The sequence below is a fragment of the Ranitomeya imitator genome, chromosome 1, assembly GCF_032444005.1.
Source record: "Ranitomeya imitator isolate aRanImi1 chromosome 1, aRanImi1.pri, whole genome shotgun sequence".
NCBI lineage: Eukaryota > Metazoa > Chordata > Amphibia > Anura > Dendrobatidae > Ranitomeya > Ranitomeya imitator.
Window position 1 is genome coordinate 975,987,669 of NC_091282.1, and position 25,674 is coordinate 976,013,342.

Genomic DNA, 25,674 nt, shown 5'->3' on the forward strand with positions numbered 1-25,674 from the left:
CCCACACTACATCTATTTAGCCATTTTTCTCGAGGCCAATAAAAATATATTAATTAGCCACTTGTTCCCCCAACTCTTTACCAATCACTCTCCTGCATCTTCAACCCCCCACCACTGTTCTCCTCTTGCTCCCCTAACCTAATTTATTATACTTTCATGCCCCCCTTCGCATTCCCCACTCCCACTTTTTACTTTCATGTCCTCTTTCCCAGCCCCTACTCCCAGTTTTTACTTTCATGTCCTCTTTCCCAGCCCCTACTCCCAGATTTTACTTTCATGTCCTCTTTCCCAGTACCCACTCCCTCGTTTTTATACTTCAACATCTTCTCTCATACCTCCAATTCCTTATAATACTTGTCCTCTCCCATATCTCCATTCATTCAATTTAAATTTAAAAACAAGAATCACCTCTCCAAACAATCTCTGCAGCTCTGCTTCCTTCCTTCGGTGGCCAGTGGGTACCTGCTAAATTACAAAATAGTGAAGGTTGATTTATAGAGAAAGCTTTGATAAAAGCCAGGGATGGGCTGAAACATCTATGGATTTGCTTTGATTGCAATAAAACAGCTACTCCTCAATATGTGAGTGCCTGGATTCTTTGCCTTTCCGTTTATACTTCCTCCACCAGCGTCACACTGTAACACGGAGTGCCGACCACTTCTTGCTTTTTGCCGAGTCATAGAGAACGCACCACCATCCTCTATTGCAAGCAGTGGAGCTGCAGGAACACTCCTTGCCCGGCAATGTAGACCACCACCAACAATGTTAGCAAAAACTATTATAATGAGGGCAATCTCCCTCTCCCAAGGTCCGTGCCCCAGAAAAAAGCCCAGAGTGCTCTCCCTTCCCAGTATGTATCCATGTTATATAGATATGTAATACAGTGCCCGTATATTGTCATAGGCTCATATTTTTTCCCGATACGCAACCAATTTTATATGTATGTCGTGTTATGAAGCAACTCTTCCCTAAAAGTAATCACGTGGGCACCTGTTGTGAATTCTGTGGCAGAGCTCCCTCCTGTGGTCACAAGTGGTACTTCGGCTGGTTCTCTCTGTGAGCTTCCGTTGGTGGAGGAAAGTGGTACTGCGGCTTCTGAGTTTCCTTCCTCAGGTGATGTGGTGAAGTCGTTAGGTGCTGCTCTATTTAACTCCACCTAGTGCTTTGATCCTGGCCTCCAGTCAATGTTCTAGTATTGGACCTGTTTCCTCCTGGATCGTTCCTGTGGCCTGCTGCTCTGCATAGCTAAGTTCCTCTTTGCTATTTGTTTGCTGTTTTTTTTCTGTCCAGCTTGTCAATTTGTTTCTTTCTGCTTGCTGGAAGCTCTGGGACGCAGAGGGTGTACCTCCGTGCCGTTAGTTCGGTACGGAGGGTCTTTTTGCCCCCTTTGCGTGGTTTTTGTAGGGTTTTGTGTTGACCGCAAAGTTACCTTTCCTATCCTCGCTCTGTTCAGAAAGTTGGGCCTCACTTTGCTAAATCTATTTCATCTCTACGTTTGTCTTTTCACTTAACTCACAGTCATTACATGTGGGGGCTGCCTTTTCCTTTGGGGTATTTCTCTGAGGCAAGGTAGGCTTATTTTCTATCTTCAGGCTAGCTAGTTTCTCAGGCCGTGCCGAGTTGCATAGGGAGCGTTAGGCGCAATCCACGGCTGCCTTTAGTGTGGTTGGAGAGGATTAGGGATTGCGGTCAACAGTGTTCCCACGTCTCAGAGCTCGTTCTAGTTTTTTGGGTTATTGCCAGGTCACTGTATGTGCGCTGACCTCTATGTCCATTGTGGTACTGAATTACCTTTCATAACAGTACTGGAGGCCCAAAGTACTAATGATTCCCAATAGAGGGAAAAAAGAAGATCTGAGACCATTTTTTTTTCTTTGCACTGTGTTTTGCCTTTTTTTCCCCTAGACATTTGGGTGGTTCAGGACACAGGTGTAGCAATGGACATTAAAGGTCTGTCTTCATGTGTGGATCAGCTCACGGCAAGAGGACAAAGTATTCAAGACTTTGTGGTTCAGAATTCTATGTTAGAACTGAGAATTCCTATTCCTGATTTGTTTTTTGGAGATAGAACTAAATTTCTGAGTTTCAAAAATAATTGTAAACTATTTCTGGCTTCGAAACCTCGCTCCTCTGGTGACCCAGTTCAACAAGTTAGGATCGTTATTTCTTTTTTGCGTGGCGACCCTCAGGACTGGGCATTTTCTCTTGCGTCAGGAGATCCTGCATTAAGTAATATCGATGCATTTTTCCTGGCGCTCGGATTGCTGTACGATGAGCCTAATTCTGTGGATCAGGCAGAGAAGAATTTGCTGGCTCTGTGTCAGGGTCAGGATGAAATAGAGGTATATTGTCAGAAATTTAGAAAGTGGTCCGTACTCACTCAGTGGAATGAAGGTGCGCTCGCAGCTATTTTCAGAAAAGGTCTCTCTGAAGCCCTTAAGGATGTCATGGTGGGATTTCCTATGCCTGCTGGTCTGAATGAGTCTATGTCTTTGGCCATTCAGATCGGTCGACGCTTGCGCGAGCGTAAATCTGTGCACCATTTGGCGGTATTACCTGAGCTTAAACCTGAGGCTATGCAGTGCGATAGGACTTTGACCAGAGTTGAACGGCAAGAACACAGACGTCTGAATGGGCTGTGTTTCTACTGTGGTGATTCCACTCATGCTATCTCTGATTGTCCTAAGCGCACTAAGCGGTTCGCTAGGTCTGCCACCATTGGTACGGTACAGTCAAAATTTCTTCTGTCTGTTACCTTGATCTGCTCTTTGTCATCGTATTCTGTCATGGCATTTGTGGACTCAGGCGCTGCTCTGAATTTGATGGACTTGGAGTATGCTAGGCGTTGTGGGTTTTTCTTGGAGCCCTTGCAGTGTCCTATTCCATTGAGAGGAATTGATGCTACGCCTTTGGCCAAGAATAAGCCTCAGTACTGGACCCAGCTGACCATGTGCATGGCTCCTGCACATCAGGAGGTTATTCGCTTTCTGGTGTTGCATAATCTGCATGATGTGGTCGTGTTGGGGTTGCCATGGCTACAAGTCCATAATCCAGTATTAGATTGGAAATCCATGTCTGTGTCCAGCTGGGGTTGTCAGGGGGTACATGGTGATGTCCCATTTCTGACTATTTCGTCATCCACCCCTTCTGAGGTTCCTGAGTTCTTGTCTGATTACCGGGATTTATTTGATGAGCCCAAGTCCGATACCCTACCTCCGCATAGGGATTGTGATTGTGCTATCGATTTGATTCCTGGTAGTAAATTCCCAAAAGGTCGACTGTTTAATTTATCTGTGCCTGAGCACGCCGCTATGCGGAGTTATGTGAAGGAGTCTTTGGAGAAGGGGCATATTCGCCCGTCATCGTCGCCATTAGGAGCAGGGTTCTTTTTTGTAGCCAAGAAGGATGGTTCACTGAGACCTTGTATAGATTACCGCCTTCTAAATAAGATCACGGTTAAATTTCAGTACCCCTTGCCGTTGTTATCTGATTTGTTTGCTCGGATTAAGGGGGCTAGTTGGTTCACCAAGATAGATCTTCGTGGTGCGTATAATCTTGTGCGTATTAAGCAAGGCGATGAGTGGAAAACTGCATTTAATACGCCCGAGGGCCATTTTGAGTATCTACTAATGCCATTCGGACTTGCCAATGCTCCATCAGTGTTTCAGTCCTTTATGCATGACATCTTCCGAGAGTACCTGGATAAATTCCTGATTGTGTACTTAGATGACATTTTGATCTTCTCGGATGATTGGGAGTCTCATGTGAAGCAGGTCAGAACGGTGTTTCAGGTCCTGCGTGCTAATTCTTTGTTTGTGAAGGGATTAAAGTGTCTCTTTGGTGTTCAGAAGGTTTCATTTTTGGGGTTCATCTTTTCCCCTTCTACTATCGAGATGGACCCTGTTAAGGTCCAAGCCATCCATAATTGGACTCAGCCGACATCTCTGAAAAGTCTGCAAAAGTTCCTGGGCTTTGCTAATTTTTATCGTCGCTTCATCTGCAATTTTTCTAGTATTGCTAAACCATTGACCGATTTGACCAAGAAAGGTGCTGATTTGGTCAATTGGTCTTCTGCTGCGGTGGAAGCTTTTCAAGAGTTGAAGCGTCGTTTTTCTTCTGCCCCTGTGTTGTGTCAACCAGATGTTTCGCTTCCGTTCCAGGTTGAGGTTGATGCTTCTGAGATTGGAGCAGGGGCTGTTTTGTCGCAGAGAAGTTCTGATTGCTCGGTGATGAAACCATGCGCCTTCTTTTCCAGGAAGTTTTCGCCTGCTGAGCGAAATTATGATGTGGGCAATCGAGAGTTGCTGGCCATGAAGTGGGCATTCGAGGAGTGGCGTCATTGGCTTGAAGGAGCTAAGCATCGCGTGGTGGTCTTGACTGATCATAAGACCTTGACTTATCTCGAGTCCGCCAAGCGGTTGAATGCTAGACAAGCTTGTTGGTCGTTGTTTTTTGCCCGTTTTGACTTTGTGATTTCATACCTTCCGGGCTCTAAAAATGTGAAGGCGGATGTTTTGTCTAGGAGTTTTGTGCCCGACTCTCCGGGTGTATCTGAGCCGGCGGGTATCCTCAAAGAGGAAGTAATTGTGTCTGCCATCTCCCCTGATTTGCGGCGGGTGCTGCAAAAATTTCAGGCTAATAAACCTGATCGTTGCCCAGCGGAGAAACTGTTTGTCCCTGATAGGTGGACGAATAAAGTTATCTCTGAGCTTCATTGTTCGGTGTTGGCTGGTCATCCTGGAATCTTTGGTACCAGAGAGTTAGTGGCTAGATCCTTTTGGTGGCCATCTCTGTCGCGGGATGTGCGTACTTTTGTGCAGTCCTGTGGGATTTGTGCTCGGGCTAAGCCCTGCTGTTCTTGTGCCAGTGGGTTGCTTTTGCCCTTGCCGGTCCCGAAGAGGCCTTGGACACATATCTCTATGGATTTTATTTCAGATCTTCCCGTCTCTCAAAAGATGTCAGTCATTTGGGTGGTCTGTGATCGCTTCTCTAAGATGGTCCATTTGGTACCCTTGTCTAAATTGCCTTCCTCCTCTGATTTGGTGCCATTGTTTTTCCAGCATGTGGTTCGTTTACATGGCATTCCAGAGAATATCGTTTCTGACAGAGGTTCCCAGTTTGTTTCGAGGTTTTGGCGAGCCTTTTGTGGTAGGATGGGCATTGACTTGTCTTTTTCCTCGGCTTTCCATCCTCAGACTAATGGCCAGACCGAACGAACCAATCAGACCTTGGAAACATATCTGAGATGCTTTGTTTCTGCTGATCAGGATGACTGAGTGTCCTTTTTGCCTTTGGCTGAGTTCGCCCTTAATAATCGGGCCAGCTCGGCTACCTTGGTTTCACCGTTTTTCTGCAACTCTGGGTTCCATCCTCGTTTCTCTTCAGGGCAGGTTGAGTCTTCGGACTGTCCTGGTGTGGATACTGTGGTGGACAGGTTGCAGCAGATTTGGACTCATGTAGTGGACAATTTGACTTTGTCCCAGGAGAAGGCTCAACGTTTCGCTAATCGCAGACGCTGTGTGGGTCCCCGACTTCGGGTTGGGGGCTTGGTTTGGTTATCTTCTCGTCATATTCCTATGAAGGTTTCCTCTCCTAAGTTTAAACCTCGTTTTATTGGTCCGTATAGGATTTCTGAGGTTCTTAATCCTGTGTCTTTTCGTCTGACCCTTCCAGATTCTTTTTCCATACATAACGTATTCCATAGGTCATTGTTGCGGAGATACGTGGCACCTATGGTTCCATCTGTTGATCCTCCTGCCCCGGTTTTGGTGGAGGGGGAGTTGGAGTATATTGTGGAGAAGATTTTGGATTCTCGTGTTTCAAGGTGGAAACTCCAGTATCTGGTTAAGTGGAAGGGTTATGCTCAGGAAGATAATTCCTGGGTCTTTGCCTCTGATGTCCATGCTCCCGATCTTGTTCGTGCCTTTCATATGGCTCATCCTGGTCGTCCTGGGAGCTCTGGTGAGGGTTCGGTGACCCCTTCTCAAGGGGGGGGTACTGTTGTGAATTCTGTGGCAGAGCTCCCTCCTGTGGTCACAAGTGGTACTTCGGCTGGTTCTCTCTGTGAGCTTCCGTTGGTGGAGGAAAGTGGTACTGCGGCTTCTGAGTTTCCTTCCTCAGGTGATGTGGTGAAGTCGTTAGGTGCTGCTCTATTTAACTCCACCTAGTGCTTTGATCCTGGCCTCCAGTCAATGTTCTAGTATTGGACCTGTTTCCTCCTGGATCGTTCCTGTGGCCTGCTGCTCTGCATAGCTAAGTTCCTCTTTGCTATTTGTTTGCTGTTTTTTTTCTGTCCAGCTTGTCAATTTGTTTCTTTCTGCTTGCTGGAAGCTCTTGGACGCAGAGGGTGTACCTCCGTGCCGTTAGTTCGGTACGGAGGGTCTTTTTGCCCCCTTTGCGTGGTTTTTGTAGGGTTTTGTGTTGACCGCAAAGTTACCTTTCCTATTCTCGCTCTGTTCAGAAAGTTGGGCCTCACTTTGCTAAATCTATTTCATCTCTACGTTTGTCTTTTCATCTTAACTCACAGTCATTATATGTGGGGGCTGCCTTTTCCTTTGGGGTATTTCTCTGAGGCAAGGTAGGCTTATTTTCTATCTTCAGGCTAGCTAGTTTCTCAGGCCGTGCCGAGTTGCATAGGGAGCGTTAGGCGCAATCCACGGCTGCCTTTAGTGTGGTTGGAGAGGATTAGGGATTGCGGTCAACAGAGTTCCCACGTCTCAGAGCTCGTTCTAGTTTTTTGGGTTATTGCCAGGTCACTGTATGTGCACTGACCTCTATGTCCATTGTGGTACTGAATTACCTTTCATAACAGGCACCACACAGTCTTATAGACGCCATGTACCATCTTATAGGGTTTGTGACGTCTGCCCCAGTACTTACCTTAGCAACGAGCAAACCTTTGGACATCTAACACTTTTGGAAAGAGTGGTATGGTTTTTACTGACTGTAGAATTCCAAAGAACATATTGTATTCTTTATATCAGAGAGCAGCACAAATAACAGGGTCTTTAATTATATTATTTATTCCCTTTCAGACCATCCTGCAAGGTGTTTTTTGCAAAAGATCCAATTAAGATTGTTTGTGCAAAAGGGCAGTACATGTTTGATGAGAAAGGAGAAAGATACCTGGACTGCATAAATAATGTTGCTCACGGTAAGTCTATCAATTATATATAAGGGTAAGTCAATCTACACATATACACACTAGACTGTCTAACACAACTGTTAGTATGATCTCATTGGATCATTGTGTGCTTTTGGCAGAACTCGCTTGTGAATAATGCATTTCTTTCCTCACTTGCAGTTGGACATAGTCATCCCGAGGTGACAAAGGCTGCAGTGAAGCAGATGGAGCTATTGAATACAAACTCTAGATTCCTACATGACAACCTTGTCCAGTATGCTGAACGCCTAACAGCGACCCTGCCTGAGAAGCTGTCTGTTTGCTACTTTGTGAACTCAGGGTATGGTTGATAATAATATTTCAAGCTTCTCAACATACCAGATATTTTGATAAAACATTTGTAATTATGAAAAAAACACTGCAACGTAAGAATGCATTAAACAAATCAAAATAGTTTATTTTTATCAATTAGCAAAATGCAAAGTTAATGAACAAAAGAAAAATCGAAATTGTCCAATATCTGGTGTGACCAATCTTTGCCTTTAAACAGCATAAAGGCATCAGTTCGTCTACGAACATTTGCAGACAATTTTTGAAGGAAGGTGGCAGTGAGGTTGTTCCAAACATCTTGTAGAATTAACCACAGATCTTCTGTGGGTGTTAGATTGTGCAAAGGATCTTCATGAAGTCCAACACAGATTTGATGTTGTTGAGATCAAGACTCTATGAGGGCCATAACATCACTTCCAGGACTCCTTTCTCTTCTTTACACTGAAGTTCCTAATGACATTGGCTGTATAATTGGGCTTGTTGTCTTGCTGCATAATAAATTTGGAGTCAATCAGACACATAGATGGTACTTATATTTTTTAAAGAATTCATACTTTTCAGCTTTTTTCTACACCTGCCTAAATTAAATGAAGACAGTTATAAGATTATTTATATTGACATTATCAATGTAATTTAGCAAAAAGCTTCACAATGTCGTTTCACCACAATTGTAAGTTCTGTGGTATACAGGTGCTTCTCACAAAATTAGAATATCATTAAAAAGTTATTTTATTTCAGTTCAATGCAAAAAGTAAAACTCATATATTATATAGGGTCATTACAAACAGAATGATCTATTTCAAGGGTTTTCTTTCTGTCTATGTTGATTATTATGGCTTACAGCCAACAAAAACCCAACTCTGCTCATCGGGGCCCATACGTCAGTCAAGGTAGTAATACCCTGATGACGGCCCTGTGGCTCAGTCTCCACCACCTTTTAAAAAATGCTTTTCTCAAAAACACAGCACTAATTCAGAATGAACAATATACGGCTGAAATAATGCAGCCAGTGTCTGATAAATGCTACCTATGGATCAGGCAGGATGTATCAGCTGTCAGGTTCCCTTTAAATTAAGCCAATGCACTTGTGCACATGAGAGATTTTGCACATGGACCATTAAAATCGCAATATGCACTAATCTTACTTATTTTGTGGATGAGTCAGTACTTGATTTAATAGCTGATCCTTCACCTATCCATGTCACAGATGTGTGTACAGAGCTGTAAATGGACCCAGCCATGTCCCCAATTTGCAAACAGAACTGGTCTAGGAGATTGTGCAAATTTGGGCTTTGGGTGGCAAGGAAAGTTTCATGTACAATATTAACCCTAGTATTCAACCTACACTTACAAGTACACAGTTCCCTGAAACCATCGATACGTTTTTGCAAATGATTCTGAGAAAACAAGATAGCCTATATTTCTATTGCTATCTTTTTCTTAATATTGATTTTCTTCTTTGCCAACCACAGAGCATTGAACTGTCAGACAATAGAAAACACCTCTGCTCCATAGTGCCTAAGATAGTTAACCTCAATAAGATGCTAAAAAGTGACCCATAAGCTACAATTATATAGTTACTAACCAATAACTTGCCCCCATACAGAGTGTTAATGAGGTCCTTTCAGTTGCTCAAAACAATTGAGTGAAATACCTCGCAAAAATCCCTGAGTTCCCCTGATTCTCCTTCTCTTTTTCCGTTTAAGCTGCACCACTCTATTGTAGAGATATTCACATTTACATATTTAGTAGCACAGTATGTGAAATCTCTTCTCATAGTTCAACTGGGTGATTATTCAGATTGTTCTCTAGGGGTGTGTGCTTTCCTTCCTCCTTTCCAGATGCTGCCAATTACAACTCAGGTGCTGATCTAGCAGTCTAGGAGGTAGAGATGATAATGCATGCCTTCAGAGAAGACTCTGAAGAAAGGCCCTGTTGAGCTACAAGTAGAAATTTCTCATATTGACTCCAAAAGCAACAAGTGTGAATATTGCTACAGTGGAGCAGCGCAGCGCAAAATGGGAAAAAGTGGGAGAATCAGGGGAGCCTTTACGAGGTAATTAACTTAATTTTATTGAGTAGGTGACAGGTTCTCTTTAACCTAAATAGGCTACAATGAGCTCAGTCAGCCTAAAATAATTAATTTAAAGTGCATCTTTATTGTAACAGTCCATGAAAATGCTCTCAAATATGGCTTACAATAGAGCATATAAATGCTCAAGTATAGCACTAAAATAAAAAAGCAATAGCAGCAGATATGTAGTAATAAAATGAGTCAGAAATAGTGATCTAAAAGTGCACATATTAAAGAATATAAGCAAACAAAGTTCTTTACATATTATCTGTGGCTTAGGGGCTGGAAACACCCTCAACATGAACAGACCTATGTGAAATATGTGTTTAAGGTGTACCCATCCCGTAGGCCACAATTAAAATCATCTATTTTCTTGAATAGTAGAGCGTGAAGAACATTTTGTTTGATGCCAAGAGCATGCTCTCTACATATTGTTTGACTGCTAATACTATAAGAAAAATAGCAACCAAGGGTGTACATATCATAGTACCCGCAGCTGCTATGGGGTGCATGTTCAATGGGAGCCCTTAACATATGGGACCAATGTAACTACAGAGAAACTACATTATTAGTAGCCATGGTGTGGAGAACTACCCCAAAAAGACATAATGGAAAAAACAAACTCTAAACATTTTTCTCCTGGATGGCAAATCTCAGAAACATATTTAGAGACAATTTGATACTTGTTTGGAGATCCCACGAATATTGGTGGGAGATAAATACATAAAGACTTCACTTATTGAAATAGGTTTTTAAAGGATTACGAAACATCACGACAGTGGTCCACTGGTTGTGTGAGATATTGCAGGTCAGCATCGGTCATTTTAATGGAGTTAGGATACAATAGCAGATACAATCCATGAACAAATGTGACACTGTAGGTGGAACAGTGCAGCCATGGCCTTTCAGTCTGGCCTCTTTTACATGGGAATATCAGAGAACATGATTGAGGGCAAGGACAGATAGACTTGAATATATTCATGCTCAGTGGTTACTTTAAAGGGGTTGTCCTGTCAAAGCCAATAAGTCTGCAATCACTCTGTGTGACTGCAGACTTATGAATCCCCCCAGCGCACACTCACTATGTGCTGCAGTGATTCACCAGTTTCGGACTGGGGAACGGAGTCTATGTATAAGTTTTACATACCCCGGCCAGTAGGCGCAGCCTCACTCCATACACTTGTATAGAAGCGAGGTCGCGCCCCATCTAGTGACGTGGATGGACAGTGGGCGTGTCCAACTAGAGAGCGCTGTCTCGCTCCATGCAAGGGTATTGAAGAGAGGCTACGCCCACTGGCCGGGTGTAAGTATAACTTATACATACCCTCCATTCCTCGGTCTCAAACTGGCGAATCCTCGCAGCGCACAGTGCATGCAATGGGGAGATTGATAAGTCTGCAGTCACACAGAGTGACTGAATTATTATTGTTTTTGACCGGACAACCCCTTTAACCCCTTAGTGACAAAACCCAAATTTAAAAAAATCTGACCAGTGTCACTTTATGTGGTAATAACTCTGGAACGCTTCAACAGATTCCAGTGAGAATGTTTTTTCGTGACACATTATACTTTATGATAATGGTAAATTTAGGTTGATATGTTTTGTGTTTATTTATAAAAAAAATCAGAAATTTGGCAAAAATGTAAAAAAAATTAGCAATTTTCAAACTTTGAATGATTATACCTTTAATTCAGATAGCCATACCGTAGCAAAATATTAATAAATAACATTTCCCACATGCTGGCTTTACATCAGCACCAGTTGTAAAATGTTATTTTATTTTGTTAGCATTTTAGGAGGTTTACAAATGTAGCAGTAATTTTTCATTTTTTCAAGGAAATTTATAACATTATTTTTTTAGGGGCCTATCCAGGTTTGAAGTGACTTTAGGGGTCCTATATATTGGAATATCCCCAAAACTCATACCATATTAAAAACAACACCTCCTGACATACTGAAAACTGCTGTCAGGCAGTTTATTAACCCTTTAGGTGCTTTTCAGGAATGAATACAAAGTGGCATGATAGGAATGAAAAAGTTGATTTTTACCACCTAAATGTCGCTGTCTTTTTTACAGGTCAGTGTAGCCGTCAGACTCTAAGGGTACCGTCACACATAACGATATCATTAACGATATCGTTGCTTTTTGTGATGTAGCAACGATATCGTTAACGAAATCGTTGTGTGTGACAGCGACCAACGATCAGGCCCCTGCTGGGAGATCGTTGGTCGCTGGGGAAAGTCCAGCACTTTATTTTGTCGCTAGATCTCCCGCTGACATTGCTGGATCGGCGTGTATGACGCAGATCCAGCGATGTCTTCACTGGTAACTAGGGTAAATATCGGGTTACTAAGCGCAGGGCTGCACTTAGTAACCCGATGTTTACCCTGGTTACCATTGTAAATGTAAAAAAGGTAAAAAAAAAACCCACATACTCACATTCCGGTGCCTGTCACGTCCCCTGGCGTCCGCTTCCCTGCACTCCTCCTGCATCCTGTGTCAGCGCCGGCCGGCCATAAAGCAGAGCACAGCGGTGACGTCACCGCTCTGCTTTACGGCTGGTGCTTACACAGGATGCAGGAGGAGTGCAGGGAAGCGGACGCCGGGGACGTGACAGGCACCGGAATGTGAGTATGTGTTTTTTTTTTTTACATTTACAACGGTAACCAGGGTAAACATCGGGTTACTAAGCGCGGCCCTGTGCTTAGTAACCCAATGTTTACCTTGGTTACCCGGGGACTTCGGGATCGTTGGTCGCTGGAGAGCTGTCTGTGTGACAGCTCTCCAGCGACGAAACAGCGACGCTGCAGCGATCGACATCGTTATCGGTATCGCTGCAGCGTCGCCTATTGTGACGGTACCTTTAGGCCACTATTTGCCCATGAATTGCCATGGCAAACACCAGGACCACGCAATCATGATCTCAGGGTGCTGATGGGGATAAAGAGGGAGAAGCCACATTCTTTTAAACATTTATATGATATAGTCATTATTGACAGCAGCATCTAAGGGGTTAAACAGATATGGACGGTGACAACACTGATCGTGGCTGATGCAGAAAATTGTCAGCTATAGTGGACAGCTGACAGCTGCTGGATTATCTCCTGTATGGGGATGCTATTCTTTTATATCTCAGGTCAGTTAAAAAACGTATCAGAGGTCATTAAGGGGTTAATGTAAAATCAGGAGTAAAACATATAATAAAATGTTACCAACTACTGCAAATATGTAACACATATCTCATTTTTTGTGATACCAAGCAGTATGTATGATGGGTTTTACATAGTTGTCTCTAAGGCAGGGATGTCAAACTCAAATACACAGAGGGCCAAAGTTAAAAAGTCGGACAAAGTTGCGGGCCAACCTTGATATTTATTAAAAAAATGTCTACAGTTGAGGAAGTTTTTCCAGATCATTAAAATATGATGATGAAACTTTTCATATGGATCACATGGAAACAAACTTAAAAAGCTTGTTCCACTAAAAAAGTACATTTTACATGGGACATACTGGAATAATATGTTATGTAAGAGCAGTAAAAAGCATATGACCCAATGGCTTAATTTAAATATGTAATAACAAAAGATATAAAACCTTATATTAATGAATAATACAGGTAATAAAGTATGATGCCAATAAAAATGCCCCCAAAACACAGTTTGATACCCCCACAGTGAATTCCTCAACAGAACCCTTCACACACACAATATGATGACCCTACTGTACCCCTCAACAAAGTATGGTGACCCATCACAGTATGATGCTCCAAGTGTGATCCCCACATAGACCTCCACACAGTATAATGAGCTCCATAAAGTCCTCTACACAACATAATGTGCCCTACCTAGTCCTCCATGCAGAATAATGGGCCCCACATAGTCTTCCATACAGAATAATAGCCCATACATAGTCCTCCATACAGATTAATTGGCCCCACATAGTCTTACATACAGAATAATGGGTCCCACATAGTCCTCTATACAGTATAAAAAGCCTTACATAGTCCTCTTTATATATATATTTGGCCCCACATAGTACTCCAGACAGTAGAATGGGCCCACATAGTCCTCCATATAGTATAATTGGCCCCACATTGGCGCCCATGCAGTATAGAGGGCCCCACATAGTCCTCCATACAATATAATAGGCCTCTCACAGTCCTCCATTCAGTATAATGGGCTCCACATAGTCCTCTATACAGTATATGACCTCATAGTCCCCAGTGTCACGGGCCAAATATAATCATCCTGAGGTCCAGATTTGGCCCCTGGGCCAGAGTTTGACATGTGTGTTCTAAGGTGATGCTCACACAATCAAAGTATTGTCCATAAAAAAACTGATAGTACTAGGGAAAATACTATTCAACAGGGTTGTTCAGGTAACTGTTTTCTTGACAGGGACGTGAAGAAAATTGCAGCATGCACTATTCTCTTCCATATTTTGGACTCGCCTTCTCAAGTCTATGGGTGAGCCCAGATCCCATATGGATCATCCATACAGCATCTCATTTTTATGGATACATTCGAATTCCTTAAAATCAGAAGCTGTATCTGTTCTTGTAAATTTTAATTACTGCGGCTGTATAACAACGGATGGCATGCAGATGACAATTCAGATAAAAAAAATCATCCTGTCTTTCTGGATGAAAAGTGGACAATTTTTTATATGCTAGTGTGAATTTAATTCTTGTTTGTTTTTCTGAAACTCTTTTCACAAAGAGTACGTAATAGTATTACGCCCCTTATTTGTTCAACTGTCTCTTGCAGGTCAGAAGCAAATGACCTAGCTTTACGTTTGGCACGCCAATTCTCTGGACACCATGATGTGATAACCCTTGACCAGTAGGTTTTTAAATGTCATTATACCGTAGAACGTTCACATTTGTTTGCTTAGTAAGTTTATTTTACACATTAAACTTGTCATTTGTTGTTTTAGCGCCTACCATGGACACGTGACCTCTTTGATTGACATAAGTCCATATAAATTTCAACAGCTCGGAAAAGAAGCCAAAAAAGAATATGTTCATGTGGTGAGTGTTTATTAGCACTTCCACTTACTATCATTATTCTATTTTTACCATCTTAACTCATAATTTAGCTTGTAACTCATTCTTACAATTTGAAATGCTACCTTTTAATAACATAATGTACTAAAATATGGAATTATACAGTTCACATTGATCTAAATGATAAATCAGTTTTCAGAAAGCTCTCAAATTCTAGAATTCTATCACAAGAGTTTTATCATTGGTTTTTAAAAAGTTTCCAAAAATTACTAATTTTCCATGAAACTATTCATTTACAGAAGCAAGCAAAATAACCATTTTCAGTTCCAGTACTTTTATGTTTGTATGGATTTTGCAATTACCACTTTATCTTAACTGTAAAGTTATTTTCAAAATTACATCTAAAGTGCAGACTCTCTCACCGGTCATACTGTCATAGCTTCTACTGTAAGGGATGATGTAATGGAAAGGGGAAAAGCCTCCTTTATTGTGGTGTAGATAGCTAGGTAGCAGAATTGTGCCGGTGTGCTGGTTACTAAGAGGAGTGATGATCTGCAGGATGGAGCTATATTCCAGGGCTAAAATAAGAGCTATACTGCATGATGGGGCCCTGTATACAGGAGACAGTAAGGAAAGATATACTGCAGCATGAGGCTGTGTATTCAGGGGGCTGAGAGGAGAAATATATTACTGGCTGGGGCTTTTCAAACATTGGTAAAGAGGAGAGATATATTAAAGGATGGGTTTCTGTGTACAAGGGCTGAGAGGAGAGATATATTGCAGTAGGGGGCTGAAAAGAGGGATGTACTACAGGAGGGGGCTCTATATAGAGGGGCTGAGAGGACATACTGTAGGATGGAGCTATATACAGGGGCTGAGATTAGTTGAGCTGTGTTTATTGCTTGCTGCATACAACAGAGGATTATCTCCTGCGTGAATGGATAGAGCAGTAATTGCAGCATCACAAAACTGATCTGTCAACAGTAGACAGCAAGCATAGCCCTGGAGTGCAGGATTGTTTTGCTCTACTAAAACATGCTACCAATGAAATCAGTAAGGCAGGGAACTTATGCAGGAGCATTGAGCGCACAGAGCATAAGGGGAATTCTACACTTAGATTATTTTAACCACTTCAGCCCCAAAGCCTGTTTTCACCTTCATGTCCAGGCTAAATGTTACAATTCTGACCAGTTTCAATTTATGAAGTATTAACTTTTCGTATCGTACTTCATGACAGTAGTAAAATTTCTTCAATATGAATTACGTTTATTTGTGAAAAGAAATGGAAATTTGACAAAAATGTTAGCAATTTTCAAAATTTTTATTTTTGTGCCCTTAAATCAGAGAGTTGTGTCACAACAAAATAGCTAATAAATAACATTTACTACATGTATACTTTATATCAGCATAGTTTTTGAAACAATTTTTTTTGTTAGTAAGTTGACCAGCGATTCCTCATTTTTTCAACAAAACGTAGAAAAACCATTCTATTAGGTACCACAGTACATTTGAAGTTACTTTGAGGAGTGTATATGACAGAAAATAACCAAAAGTGACACCAATCTAAAAAAAGCACCCCTCAAGGTGCTCAAAACCACATTCAAGAACTTTATTAACTCTTTAGGAGCATCACAGAAATTTTAGACCATGGAAGGAAAATATGAGCATTTAACTTTTTTTCACAAAAATTTTACTTTAGACCCATATGTAGTGGAAAACCACTGTTTGGGGACATGGCAGGGCTCGGAAGGGAAGGAGCGCCATTTGACTTCTCGAATGAAAAATTTGCTGGAATAATTAGCGGATGCAATGACGCGTTTGGAAGGCCCCTGATGTGCCTAAATAATGGAAACCCCCCCCCACACACACACACACACACACACAAGTGACACCATTTTGGAAACTAGACGCTTCAGGGAACTTATCTACACTGTGTGCAGAATTATTAGGCAAGTTGTATTTTGATCACATGATACTTTTTATACATGTTGTCCTACTCCAAGCTGTTCAGGCTTGAGAGACAACTACCAATTAAGTAAATCAGGTGATGTGCATCTTTGTAATGAGGAGGGGTGTTGTCTAATGACATCAAAACCCTATATAAGGTGTGCTTAATTATTAGGCAACTTCCTTTCCTTTGGCAAAATTGGTCAGAATAGAGATTTGACGGGCTCTGAAAAGTCCAAAATTGTGAGATGTCTTGCAGAGGGATGCAGCAGTCTTGAAATTGCCAAACCTTTGAAGGGTGTTCACCGAAAAATCAAGAGCTTCATGGCAAATAGCCAACAGGGTCGCAAGAAGCGTGTTGGGCAAAAAAGGCGCAAAATAACTGCCCATGAATTGAGGAAAATCAAGTGTGAAGCTGTCAAGATGCCATTTGCCAACAGTTTTGCCATATTTCAGAGCTGCAACGTTACTGGAGTAACAAAAAGCACAAGTGTGCGATACTCAGGAACATGGCCAAGGTAAGGAAGGCTGAAAAATGACCACCTTTGAACAAAAAACATAAGATAAAACGTCAAGACTGGGCCAAGAAATATCTTAAGACTGACATTTCAAAGGTTTTATGGACTGATGAAATGAGAGTGACTCTTGATGGGCCAGATGGATGGGCGAGAGGCTGGATCAGTAAAGGGCAGAGAGCTCCACTCCAACTCAGATGCCAGCAAGGTGGAGGTGGGGTACTAGTATGGGCTGGTATAATCAAAGATGAACTTGTGGGACCTTTTTGGCTTGAGGATGGAGTGAAGCTCAACTCCCAGACCTACTGCCAGTTTCTGGAAGACAACTTCTTCAAGCAGTGATACAGGAAGAAGTCGTTATCGTTCAAGAAAAACATGATATTCATGCAGGACAATGCTCCATCACATGCCTCCAACTACTCCACCGCATGGCTGGCCAGTAAAGGTCTCAAAGCAGAAAAAATAATGACATGGCCCCCTTGTTTACCTGATCTGAACCCCATAGTGAACCTGTGGTCCCTCATAAAATGTGAGATCTACAGGGAGGGAAAACAGTCCACCTCTCGGAACAGGGTCTGGGAGGCTGTGGTGGCTGCACGCAATGTTGATCGTAAACAGATCAAGCAACTGACAGAATGTATGGATGGAAGGCTGTTGAGTGTCATCATAAAGAAAGGTGGCTATGTTGGTAACTAATTTTGGGGGGTTTTGTTTTTGCATATCAGACATGTTTATTTCTAAATTTTGTGCAGTGATATTGGTTTACCTGGTAAAAATAAACAAGTGAGATGGGAATATATTTGGTTTTTATTAAGCTGCCTAATAATTCTGCAAAGTAATAGTTACCTGTACAAACAGATATCCTCCTAAGATAGCCAAATCTAAAAACACCTCACTCCAACATCCAAAAATATTAAGCTTTGATATTTATGAGTCTTTTGGGTTGGGTTAATTGAGAACATAGTTGTTGATCAATAATAAAAATAATCCTCTAAAATACAATTTGCCTAATAATTCTGCACACAGTGTAGATGTGTGCTGAGCATCTTAAATCTCCAGATGCTTCAAAGACATTTATAACATCGAGCCGTGAAAATAAAAAGCAGGGCTTAGAAGGGAAGGAATACCACTTAACTTTATGAATGCGAAATTTGCTGGAAAAATTAGCGGATGACATTTTGCGTTTGGAGAGCCCTTGATGTGCCTAAATAGTGGAAACCCTCAAAAGTGACATTTCGGAAACTAGACCCCTCAGGGAACTTATTGAAATGTGTGGTGAACACCTTGAACCCTCAGGTGCTTCATAGAAGTTTATAACAAAGAGCCGTGAAAATAAAAAAAATCACATTTTTCCCACAAAAATGTTGTTTTAGTCCCAATTTTTTAAATTTTCACAAGGTAACAGGAGAAAATGGACCCTAAAATTTGTTGTGCAATTTCTCCTGTGTATGCAGAGACCTGAAATGTAGTGAAAATCTACTGTTTGGGCGCACGGCAGGGCTAAGAAAGGAATAAGTGACATATTTGAATGCAGATTTTGATGGAATGGTCTGCAGGTGTCATATCACGTTTGGAGAGCCCCTGATGTGTCTAAACAGTTTCTGCTGAATGTAGAAATACTCCATATGTGACTGTACAGTACTGTATTGCCATACAGCGAGACTTGGGAGGGACGGAGCGCTATTTGCCTCCTGGAGCGCAGATTTTTCTGGAATAGTTTGCAAATTCCATATCCAGTCTTTATGTGGTGGAAGAGCAGAATCTCCCCTCAAGTTGACTCCATTATGGAAATTTTCCCTTTTTGGGAATTTATGTACAGGTGTAGTGCCGATTTTGACTCCATGAGTGTTTTCTGGAAACAAGCAGTGGATGTTGCGGAGTGAAAATTGAAAAATGCTGTTGTAGTAACAAGTAAATTGTAGTGACCAGTACATTGTAGTAATCAGTACATTGAGCCCTGTTCATGCTTCTAGAGACACACACCCACAAATTAGGCAGGTTCTCATCGCTACAGAAATGCCAAACAAGTGGGCGCTAAATGTAGTTTACATATACTGTGGGGTTCAGAAGGGAGAAGAGCATTTGAACTCGAGAGCACAGAATTTGCTGAATTTCTTTTGGGGCGGTGAGTCATTTAGTTTTTCCAGAACCTTTGTGCTACCAGTAACGTTGAAGCTCCCTATATTTCCACTGACGGATGACGGACCTAAATGGGGACTTTTTTTGTGGATTGAGTTGAAGCTTTTAGCTGGAACATTTTACATAACATTGGTGATCACATTTATCCTGTGCTCTACGCTGAACACTTTGGTGTTTCCATCTAAATTTCTGAGTGACCTTATTTAGGTGAAACTCCCGAAGGATCCATTCACTATAATGAGGCAGCAGAGTCACCTCTATTCAGCGATGTCCTTTTTATCAGAAGTGTACAAAACTGTGGCGAACCACATTTTTATGCATGCCTAAAAAGACGGACACCGCTGGATCATAGGCCTGACGGCATCCACAGGCAATCTTCTGCGGGGGTTCTGTCTGAATCATGCATTTCAGAGATTTACACCGAAACACCAGCGCAAGCTCGATGTCGTCATGACATCGGATCACCATGGCAACTATGACTTATCCATAAGTCAAAGGTCAGTAAGTACTAGTTGACCATGAAGAATGGATATGTTCAATGTCGGGAAGGGGTTAATGATAACTCAGATAGGTAAGGCTAATCAGGGGCAATGGAAAGAGGGGAACGGTCTGCAGTGCTGGAGAAAGCTGGGAAATGAAGTTTTAGCAGATAAGGATAGGACAGTCCTTTCTGCTATGTGAAGCTGGATGCACAGAGAGGCATAGAGATATGAAAGAAAAAAAGACACAAAGGTATAAGAAAGAAACTTTGATAGGCTTAGTCTGTTTATTAACAATACGTACGCATTTACTGTGCTTTGTTAAAAAATGTGATTATGGGAATAATCTATTAATAAAACTAAAAAAAATATCATTTTCCAGGCTCCATCACCTGATACCTACAGGGGTAAATACAGAGAAGACCATCCTGATCCTGGGACAGCATATGCTGATGAAGTAAAGGATGTCATTAAAAAGGCTCATCAAAATAATCGACAGGTTAGTGTGGAGACATTAACACTCTCCTGAGATACACAAGTTTTTCATCCATTGTATCTGTGTGTTTATATCTGTATCCATGTATCTATACATCTACACACAAAAATCCATAAATTATTAATGAACTACAAAACTATTGACCAAAATCTAATGTAATTATATCCTATCCCACCTTAGTTGCCTCTCTTAAACATTCACAGACTGGAAATATTTTTGGATGGTGTTATATGATGATATGATTTTTTGGTTAAAACATCTATCTAGTTTATAAATTTAACATTGACAATCCGTTTTTACCTTTTATGCAACTGTTCAGTCAAAGTCAGGATAAAGGTATTCTAGTTTCGACTAGCCCACTAGCCTTTCTCATTTCACCATGCCATGGGCATATTGTATTTTGGGTTTTTTGTTATGTGAGTATTTATGACCTTGGTTTGTATAGCAGACGTAGATATGAGAAATGTAAACCTTTTGGATAAAGCTGTAGGGGTGACTTTTGTATTGCGAGGAACAGGTGACATGAATACATATAATATTTGTCAAATAAAGTTGGCATGTGGAAAGAAACAGTGACAGTCATGTGAGGTACAGTTTTTTTTTGCTGAACTATCCTCTTACGGGGCAAATTCATCATGTCCTTTTTGTCAAAATAGTTGGTGAAAATGTCCAAAAGTGTTTGCCCATCGCATAGTTGCAAAATAAACTAAAATTGACTTTTGGCTTTTTTATGCCAGCCTCACAAACTTTGTGCAGTGTGGGTGGTTCTTCGGGAAAGGTCATAGCGTACCTTGGTCCAACTGATTAATTATCATTTATGCCACAAAAGTGGTGTAAATTAAAGGAGATATGTACTCCAATCCATTACTGGATTTTATTTCTGATTTTAGCGCATGGGCGGCCACAATCATTAAAAGTATTGTGCCTCTTAATGAATTTATCACATTTTACCCCAGACCTGAATCTGTTTAATCTGCACCTGACATACACACTGGTCTCAATAAAATTCCCCCACCCCCATATACCATTTAATTAAATGTCCTGTTTGCATGACAGGTAATGCCCTGGAAGCATCTAAGACAGGTTTGCTTGATATGTGATGCATTTGTCATTAGTTAGACTGAAGCCAGCAGGACAGGTCTAGCCCAGAGTATATTCTTACTGTGTACATAACTTACCTGGGGGGATAAATGCATCATAACACACTAAGTACATGGCAACGACCCAATCAAAAAAGAAAATGAGTCAGGTTGTAGTTATAATTGATGTAGGTACCGTAGTTCCAAAAATGACACCTTTTTCTCCTAGGCAGAAACACTAGTATTCTGTTTAACTTGTTTGCTTTTTTTTTAGGCTTAATATTCCTGTCCCCGTTTAAGGGTGTTACCCATCCGAAAATATTTAACAACCACTGCTGTTTTGGGATTGGATTTATTATTCTTTACTGGGGTATAAATTTTCCAAAGTATGTTAAGGAAATGTTTCTACACATCTGCTAAAGACCAACAGGATATCCCGTGATCAGGTTTAGGCCCCAATAACGAGCTCTTCTCCTGCCAAGGGCTTTGGCTTTACAGAACAGAATGTAATAATCATATGCTCCTTGGAACATTCATACCATTCTGTCATCCATTTATGTGTTAGCTATTATTTCAAATGGTAAAAAAAATACTAAGTTCCTGGACAATTGAACTGCATTACGTAGACATTATGCCTCAGATGTGTAGTTCACTTAGTATTTATTCAAAATATAATTAAGCATTATAATAAAATGAATATAATAAAAAAATTATACTTTGCTATAAGATTAAATAAAATCGATAATTGCAACGATGATATTTGGGAAGAGTAGGGCTTTAAAATATATAGAATGCCGAACGGGTGACTTATAGATACATTTAGGTGGATAAAATTATTTGTTTACTAACTGTTTATTCTTTAGACCTCATAAAAAGCCTTTGTCATAGGGACAGAAAGACTTGCATTCATTCCAAGACAAAAGGATGGTTATGAAACACAAGCCTTGCTAGCCAGAACACTTGTTCCATACTCTTCTACTAATCTTATGAGACTGACATAATGCTGTGCTATACTTCTTCTACTCTGAGGAATTTATGGATCGACCTTACGTAACCTTCTTACTAATGGTCAGTTTTTCTTTTTCCCTTTTTCTCCCCTTTACATATTGTAGGTTTTGATGACCCAGTTACCCAGTTGCTGACCAAGCTGTGCTAAAGACTTATATCTCTCCTTTGGATTTCCCCATGATGTTGCACTGTAGTGGCTCTCTTCAACTGTATAGTGTATATATTCATTTATTCACAGCTTTGTGTTTTCAGATTAGGGATGATGATACTGAACACCAAAAATGTGTTATAATTTACAAAAAAAACAATACAGAGAAAATTTGTAAATTCAAGACAAAATTAAGAGCAAGGGTTATTGAACAGTTTTCATATATAGGGAATAGTCTGTCCGATATTTCTTGGATTGGGTTTGTAAATTGATTGCCAAAGATTCTCCTCTCAGGTCTATAGAACTCAGCCTACTAGCTTTTACACAGGAGACAATTCAGGGAAAACAGGGTATAGCTATCTGCTTTACAGTTGGAGGCTTAATAATAACTTTTCAAAGAAATATTATTACTATTAAGAATAAAATGGATTGTTTTATATTACATAACCTTGATTTTTCCTTGCTAGAACTAGAAAATAATCAGTTGCTGGTAATGAACTATCATAAAGGTTTTTTTTTGTAGGAAGGAATGAACTAAACCAGCACTTTTTATTGTTTAGTGCTCTTGTGGATCTAATGAAGGTCTTCTTAGCCGAGGTCAAGTGATATTCAGAACATTACTGAATAATGGTGGTCCTTTTCACCAACCTTCTTGCCACCAAACTGACTTTATGGTGGAATTTAGGATAATATATTTATTATTTAGGTATTTTAGATTAATTATTTTACAGTCAATAAAGGTTACACATCGTGGACTGAAGACATTTTACCAGAGTCTACCAAGAATATTGCCCTGACTTTCTTTTCTTTGGTATAGATTTCTGCATTCATTGCTGAATCCATGCAAAGCTGTGGAGGTCAAATCATCCCACCAACCGGCTATTTCCAGAAAGTCTCAGAGTATGTACACAGTTTATGACGGATATCTTTGGTTAAGTACTATAAAAGTTATTCAAGGAAATCTAGATTATACCCAAGAGCATTATATCGAAAGGGTAACGATCATGTCGTAGAAGAGCCAATTACATTAGGAAGCACATATGTCTTTCTAGAGTTCAGCAATGCACAAACTGTCTATTTTTATGGAGAAATTATCATCTGAATTTGGCATAGTATGTAGATCAGGATTGTATTATAAACATATTTTTGGTGAAACATTCCAGTTTTTACACTAGCTTCTGGAGCAAAAAAGATATTTCTGTTTTTTTGCTTCATAGCTTTGCTACGTAGGTTATGGCAGTAGAGTCATCAAATTACCAGTAGAGGGATGGACAAATGGCTCTATTGTACTGCTAGGTGTGCAGATAAGTTAGGAAAGCCAAAATATACACCAAATATATTGATATGTCCAAACAATTAAAGTTATATCCAGCTCACCCAGTCTGTCGTCTTTAGGAGATCGGCTCACTGCCAGGAAGCCGCACGGAGTTGAAATGGGAAAGGCACACCCATGATGCAATAGCCACAGGAAACAACAAATAATTCCAGAGGATTTTTCCTACTTGGCAATTAAGTAGACCTAGGAGAAGACCTAAGAAGGTCGAAACGCGTTGTCTGCACGCATAAAGCAGCAGTGTGCCCATTTTTTGATCCCCCTGTGTATACCAAGGATTTCCGCCAAATGGATTATTTTAAAGATGATACAATAAAACGGATTTTAATTGCCAAGTAGAAAAAACCATTGAAATATATTGATAAGACTCTTTACACAGCTGCTCCTTTGTCATTCCCTGGCCTCTGGCGAAGGGCATTACTGTAATACTTCCCCGAGACTACACTAGTTTATTGATATTTTTCTGTCCATTAATTTCCATTCTTTGTATCTGCCCTAAAGCGCACCAACCCTGCTGCATTGTGTACGTGCACAGACATTACAGAGAGGATGGGTATGCTATCAGTATGCACTGTGTACGTGCGATAAAACAAAGTCCAGCTCACCATGATCGGCATCCTTAGGAACTCGGAGCACGGAACCGCTGTGTCAGGGCATGGAGGAATCGAGAAAAAGATGAGGAATCCAGCTCAACGAGGTAGTGAAAAAAAACTTTCTTTATTCACTTCAAATCATGTTCAGTGAAGGATAAAACATCAGCAGCAACAAGGAATAAAATGCGATATCAACGCGTTTCTGGTGAACAAACACCCTTAATCATGAAGTGAATAAAGAAAGTTTTTTTTCACTACCTCGTTGAGCTGGATTCCTCATCTTTTTCTCGACTGTGTATGTGCACAGACATTACAGAGAGCATGGGTATGCAATAAGTATTTCTGGCCCCAGCAGAGCTTCTTAAAATAAAATGCTACAAAACATCCAAGGCATTTTTTACATACTTACATTTGATCAAAATTTTAACTAGTAGATTCCCTTTAACGTCGCAAAAAGCTTATATTTTGAAGATATTGATATTGCCCCAATAAGCAATTCTGAAGGCATTTTACTTTGCAGACCAATGGGATCCACTTATTTCTAATACTCCACTCACAAACCCCCAAATTTTGTGATCCTTTATTGATTGACTCTTGTGCATATTTCACTTTGAAGACCTATACAGATAACATTTGTAGTCAGAGCAGTAGCTTTAATAGCCATGCATAAATTTGCCACAAATATAGTTTGATGGGAATATAGTAATCATACGAAAAAAACAAGGAGCCAAGAAAATCCCAAATATAATTACCTATACAAATATGTAACATATACCATGAGAAATCTTCATAAAAAATTACAAAATTTTATTGAAACATTAACACAGAAACATATACAAAAAATAAACATATAATAAATTAGGACAGGTGAGTAATGCGACAATGCATACCGGCAGTGCCAAAACTGTCTATAATTGAAAGTATCATAATTATAAGTAACCCATTGAGACCCATATACATGAGTGGGTGAGCCATAATGAAGATAGGGTATATGACAGAAATGGCGCACTGCTCCGATACCCCAATGCGCGTTTCGCTGCTTCCTCAGGGGGCAGTCTGCCCCCTGAGGAAGCAGCGAAATGCGCGTTGGGGTATCGGAGCAGTGCACCATTTCTGTCATAATGGGTGAGACCTTACTTTCTCCAGCCTCTCTCCTTCGGTGACTTTTTGCATATACCCTATCTTCATTATGGGTCTTGTATATATTCCACATATGGAGTTATAGAGTCTGGTGTTATATATCTGCAGCTCACCCACTGATGTATATGGGTCTCATTGGGTTACTTATAATTATGATACTGTGGTCTAGGCACATGTATTATTGTGGCTATATATTTGGGAACCCTTTCAATTATAGACAGTTTTGGCACTGCCTGTATGCATTGTCACATTACTCACCTGTC

At 40.7% G+C, this 25,674-nt stretch overlaps 1 protein-coding gene across 1 annotated transcript in view; it reads left to right on the top strand.

Moving 5' to 3' along the window:
- ETNPPL (ethanolamine-phosphate phospho-lyase) overlaps window positions 1–25,674 on the top strand; it is a 59,876-nt gene that overhangs the window by 17,459 nt on the left and 16,743 nt on the right. The window contains exons 2-7 of the mRNA XM_069743866.1: window positions 7,035–7,153; window positions 7,304–7,463; window positions 14,296–14,370; window positions 14,465–14,558; window positions 19,997–20,113; window positions 23,163–23,245. Coding sequence (XP_069599967.1) covers window positions 7,035–7,153; window positions 7,304–7,463; window positions 14,296–14,370; window positions 14,465–14,558; window positions 19,997–20,113; window positions 23,163–23,245 — 648 coding nt within the window. The remainder of the gene's footprint in view (window positions 1–7,034; window positions 7,154–7,303; window positions 7,464–14,295; window positions 14,371–14,464; window positions 14,559–19,996; window positions 20,114–23,162; window positions 23,246–25,674) is intronic.